Consider the following 6,000-nt stretch of genomic DNA (forward strand, 5'->3'; position numbering starts at 1 on the left):
TCAAGTTCCTCCACAAACTCGCTCATCCATGTCTTTAAGGACCTTGCTGTGATGCACTGGTCCAAATCATTTGGTGGAGGGGTGGTTATAGTGTGGGGTTGTTTTTCAGCAGTTGGGCTCGGCCCCTTAGTTCCAGTGAAGGGAACTCTTAAGGCGTCAGGATACCAAGACATTTTGGACAATTTCATGCTCTCAACTTTGTGGGAATCGTTTGGGGATGGCCCCTTCCTGTTCCAACATGACTGCACACCAGTGCAAAAAGCAAGATCCACAAAGACATGGATGAGCAAGTTTGGGGTGGAGGAACTTGACTGGTCTGCAGAGAGTCCTGACCTAAACCCAAAAAGAACACCTTTGGGATGAATTTGAGCAGAGACTGCGAGCCAGGCCTTCTCGTCAAACATAGGTGCCTGACCTCAAAAATGTGCTTCTTGAAAAATGGTCAAACATTCCCATAGACGCACTCCTAAAACTTGTGGACAGCCTTCCTAGAAGAGTTAAAGCTGTTATAGCTGCAAAGAGTGGGCTAACTCAATATTGAACCCTACGGACTAAGACTGGGATGCCATTAAAGTTCATGTGCGTGTAAAGGCAGGCGTCCAAATACTTTTGGTAATATAGTGTATTTTACATATTTAATATATCCATTTAAAACAATTTGCCATATAGAATGAATTCCATTTATATTTAAATATAGAAATTAAATGTCATCCTATATTTGCTGTTTAAAATATTTCATACATTTAATATATCCATTTAAAACGAGTTATTATTTACCATGCTGATATGAGCATTGCTCATTTTAAATACAGTATGATCATCACATTTTATCAAATGCAGATTTTTAGAATGCAGGAATATACAGTATATCTGTGTAAAGTATTTTGTATATCCAGTAGTCAAGGACTAACAGAGTTACCCAAGTATGTCTAGTCTGTGCCAAAGGAAATGACTTACATGTTGCAACTTACTTTCTTTCTTTCTTTCCACTGCAGTAAGTGAATTAATAGGTCAAGACCTACACCGTTTTCCAGAGCCTCGTCAGAATTAAAACATGGCACCTAATCAACAATAACAGCCGTCTTTAACCATCCCAGAAAAAAGACACATTTCAGCAGCAAATGCATCCAGAGCAAGCTTTGGATAATTATGGAGCAGAAGAACATCTACATTCTTCAGAAGTATAAACAAGCTACTGAGAGTAGATGCTCACCAGCAGGATATGTTACATTTTCTGCTTTATTTTGGAATCTTTTACAATTTTAGCTTTTCTGTAGCATAAAGCATTGTATTTGTTCATGTAATTGATATGATGTGACTGTCAAACAGTCTTTTGTATATAACGAGGGTACCTGCAATGAACTTCCACTCTCCAATACTATTAACATTTAAACATGGCTCTGAAGTTACTTTCCAGTCTTTCTGTATGAAATCAAATTTTGCCATTTATAAATTACATTGATAACAACAGATTTTAAAATATGACAGTAGTTTTAAGATCTGGTTCTTTCTCCCAATCATCATAGGATCAGAACCATAAAAACCTCCATGCCTATGTCACATTAAATAGATCGCATTATCTGATCCAATAACAAACAATGACCTTTTTCACATAGATGCATGCAGAAGAATTGTTCTATTTGTTTGTAGCAGCATGCTCTTACTTTTATTTTTCTATTACACACTGGCAGGACAAGCTCCCAACATGCCATGCATGTGTTGATATGGAACACCGACCAACAGTACTTTTCTATCATGGTTCTAGTTATTCTAATGCATGGTTATCCAACAGGTCATACCATACTTGCCAACTGTCCCTTTTTTCCCAGGACAGTCCCGGCAAATAGGAGCCTGTTCTGGGTAATTTACATTGTCCCTGGAAGCTCCCGTTAATCGGGCTGCCCGTAAATGTTACGCAGAAGTAGTGCAGCTGAATGGGAGAATTATTCCAACTCTGCTACTTTGGCCTTAAGTTTGAAATTCCCTTTTCCATTTTTCTGTAATTCTCTCTTTATTGAGTAGACCCTATAATCTGATGATACAGTAAGTAGGTGGAGATTAATTATGTGGAGTGGGCGGAGCTTCAGGGAAGTGGGTGTGGTAAGTAATTGATAGCTGTGCTGCAAAGTGTCCCTGGAAATTTTTTTCAAATGTTGGCAACTATGTCATACACGTCATCATGCTGGCCAACATGGTCTTTATAAGCATTAAATATTTATTTTAGCAACTGCTTTTTGCAGTGTTACCTCTCTTTTAATCAGCAATTGGATAGAGAAGAATCACAGCCAAACTACAGGGATTTCCTTTGTTAATAACCATTAAAAATTTTACATAAGTCCATGCCCTCATTGAAGACCAATGCTCCATCAGCAGGGAACTCACGGAACAGGTCAGTCGCTGGCCCTATAAGATGACATGAAAAGGCTTGCTGTACTCTGTCTTTTCTATGCACAGCCTCATTGTTGGATGTCGGATTATTTTTCTCAGGTAACAGTTGTAAAGGGCCAGTGTAATTCTCATTAGTTTAGATTGCATTTTACATTTTTTAAGGGGCTTATTCTTTGTTTAGATTTGTTATTCATCATACCACGAGACTGACATATACAGGGCAGTCTCACCTTGTTTGAAACTTTTAAAAAAACCCAGTTTGTCTTTGTAATACCCATGTGAGGAGATGAATTGCACTTAGACTACATTTTCTTTAGCTTCAGCAATTCTAAATCCACGTATATAGGACTTATGTCTTTCCTGTGCTACCGAAGCACATTACGTAGCCATTGTACTGTTCCTATTGCAGCTATCAGTGTTTTCCATGACTAGGTTGGTAGCTTTGTGCCTGATCCTCATCCTTTTTTAGTTGTATCCTGGGAAAAGCCCTGGTGGAGTGGAAAATATTGACTGGGCTCACGTAATTAGAAATCAGTGAAGTACAGTTTGGACAGAAGCTGGATGGATCATCCAGAGGAAACACCAGGGAAACATGGAGGGTGGGGTAAAATGTAGATCCTTGCACATGATAAGGCTGATGTACTAAAAGAGTTGAGGATCTCCACACAACATATTAAAGCGGAGTTCCACCCAAAAGTGGAACTTCCACTCATTTGCTTCCCCCCCCCCTCCGGTGCCACATTTGGCACCTTTCGGGGGGGGGGGGGGGGAACTGGTACCTGTTTTTGATAGGTATCCTTTCAAACTTCCGGGAGACAGCGCTGCAGCACTGTCCCTCCGAAGTTCGGCCCCCCTCTTCCCTCCCCCGCCGCCAGGCCAATCAGAAAGCGCAGTGTGCTTCACACATGCGCAGTGAGGAACCGGCTGCGAAGCCGGAAGACTTCACTGCCAGTTTCCCTTAGAACGAATGGTGGGGGCAGCACCCGGCAGCTGATCTGAAAATGGGCGTGGGTGCTGATATTGCGGGCTCCCTGGACAGGTAAGTGTCTATATATTAAAAGTCAGCAGCTACACTATCTGTAGCTGCTTACTTTTAATTTTTTTCCCCAGCTGGAACACCGTTTTAAAGTGTTACTAAACCCAGGAGCCTGCGTTTCACTATATCTGGTCTCTCATAGTACACAGAACATGGAAATGCAAATATTTTAGTTAATATAAACTGCCAAATACCTTTTCTCATCAGCATTTTATAGCAGTCTTATGACTTCTATGAGTGTCTGGTTAAAGCTAGTAGGAAGAGTTTTTCTTTCTCCTCCGACTGTCCTATGAGGCCGCATGACTCCTGACCCTCTGTCTGAACAGTGCTGATTAAGCCCTGTGCTGATAACATGCACCCTCCAAGGAAAAAATAACTTTCTAGCAATGCACACCAAAATGAGCATGTCCAAGGCTCTGTATTATCAGGTGATTGGGGACTGTGGAAGAAGGGGAGGATCAAAGAAGACAGGATCAAACAGCCTTTTTACACAATGCAGTGGATCAACCCACTAGGTTCCACAGTGAGTAAAGCAAGCATGCTTTACTGCATATACACACTGATTTTACTGTTGTAGGTTTAGTAACACTTTGAATATTCACTTCAATTATCCAGTCATGTGAAAAGCAATTTCCTGTTTGCTTATTTTATCTGAACATAATTATTCAAAGTGAACATGATTGGATAAAGCAGCCCATAGATATTAATTTTTGTTTTTTCAACCACACATTTGAGGTGGATGGGGGAATCCACTCCGCTGAGCCTTTGTACTCTAACAGCAGGGAGGCTTCCATGCCTTCAGGATACGCTGATCAGAACTGCTGGCTATAGCCAGCGGTCATGATCAAGCAGAAATTATCCAACAGGCAGTTGTATAGATGTCAATCGGTAAATTGACTTCTGTACAAACACCCTGCCCACACATGGATCGAAATTCGGCTGGTCCCTGCTGAACTGGCTAAATTTGATCCATGTTTGGCCAGCCTAACTGAAGTCAATATTTACACTAGTTTTTGTGTGGAAATCTTAACTCCTTACGTAAGTGACCCCAATACTGTCTAGGTTCATCCCTTTCAACATATACTATGTCATGCTGATTGCCTGCAATCTCATTTTGGAATAAAACTGGTAAAACTGCCATTGCATTAGTACATGCTCATTAGGAGACACAGTCACACACAACAACAGAAAATCTAACCTTTGTGCTTAATCTTGGCAATACTGGGTTTTAAACCAAAGAGACAAAATGTCTTTTTTTACACAAATAGTTCTAGATTTCCAAAAATTTTATAGAAAAATTGATGCAGGGTCCTTTTAAGTACAAGTAAAGAAAAATTACCATGTAAACTAAGTGAAAAACGAGAGCCAACAATGCAATCCTGTATTTAATTTTGCTCTGTTGAGACCAAAAAAATACCAAAAATGGTGTCTGAGATACAAAGGTTTACCTATAGTGGCCTTCAGGGAATTACAGCACTGTGCTACTTCCATTGTCCCCTTGTGTAATGCATATGACCACATTGCCTTGCCCAGTGTAGCACTTTTACAGATAGGTCTTTTGTATCTCTGCCCCAACAAATGATTTATCTCTATTTATGTATCTATTATTTTTATATATGCCAGTCTGGCAATTGGTAAGTTTGTATTTTGCTATCAGTCTATTAAACAGATTGATCCTTTTTGTATGGTCCTTTATTGAATGTTTTTAACGTATTTACTTATTCTGAATTTAGTGGCTAGAATTATGTACCTATATAAACCAAGATAAAAGACAAAATTGCAAAATGCATATCTATCAGGGGGTTTAACGAAAGATTTAAAAAAAGGAAATTTTAGTTATGCCTTGCATTAAATGATTCATAACTATTCTAACTAAAATGATTTTCCTAAAAAACGTTATACTATATGTATTTAGTTATCTTAAAGATATAATTTGGGTATTCAGCAATCTAGGGAGTTATCGGTATTTAGGGATATTGCTCACATTACGATGTCACTTTACAAAAGACAATCAATGTCTATGGAAGTATGACTTGATCCACAAATGACATTGCTCTTTCCTTCTTTTACTTATTAAATGGACGTCCTCTACTGCTCTCCCCAATATATCCAGCATGCATTGCAGTTCAGTATAATACAGTTGCATTGCCAAGGTGTGTTGAGATGCCATTATGAATGAATGGCACCACACCACACCATACAAGTGTGTGTAACTTTGTATGTACAGTCATGGTACCATAGTGCTAAGGTGTTGTGACAGCCAGAATAATATAATTACAGGGGCATCCCAATATACATTCCTGTCACAAACTGGTATGCTCCACCAATGCAGCATTCCTCTGATAGGGAGTTCCCGTTAGTAAACAACAAACAAGGGGGCTCAAAGGCCTGGTGCATTACCTGACATGAATTTTATTAAATATAAAATAATGCTAAATGCATACTCCCAAAATGCAACAAGCAAAATGCAATGTACAAAAGACCAAATCGCAAAGTGGTCATGCTGAAGATGTGTATGACCCGAACCCAAAAACCCTATAACTAGCCTTTACAGTAAGGTGCACATGGATATATAT

General features: G+C 39.4%; 1 protein-coding gene across 1 annotated transcript in view; it reads left to right on the forward strand.

Moving 5' to 3' along the window:
* The window catches only part of NFATC4 (nuclear factor of activated T cells 4), a 117,314-nt gene extending 115,572 nt beyond the window's left edge, over positions 1–1,742 (forward strand). The window contains exon 10 of the mRNA XM_082260518.1: positions 996–1,742. Coding sequence (XP_082116644.1) covers positions 996–1,051 — 56 coding nt within the window. The 3' untranslated portion in view covers positions 1,052–1,742. The remainder of the gene's footprint in view (positions 1–995) is intronic.
* Positions 1,743–6,000: the final 4,258 nt, after the last annotated feature.

Source organism: Pelophylax lessonae (assembly GCF_965119305.1).
Source record: "Pelophylax lessonae genome assembly, chromosome: 1".
Lineage (NCBI taxonomy): Eukaryota > Metazoa > Chordata > Amphibia > Anura > Ranidae > Pelophylax > Pelophylax lessonae.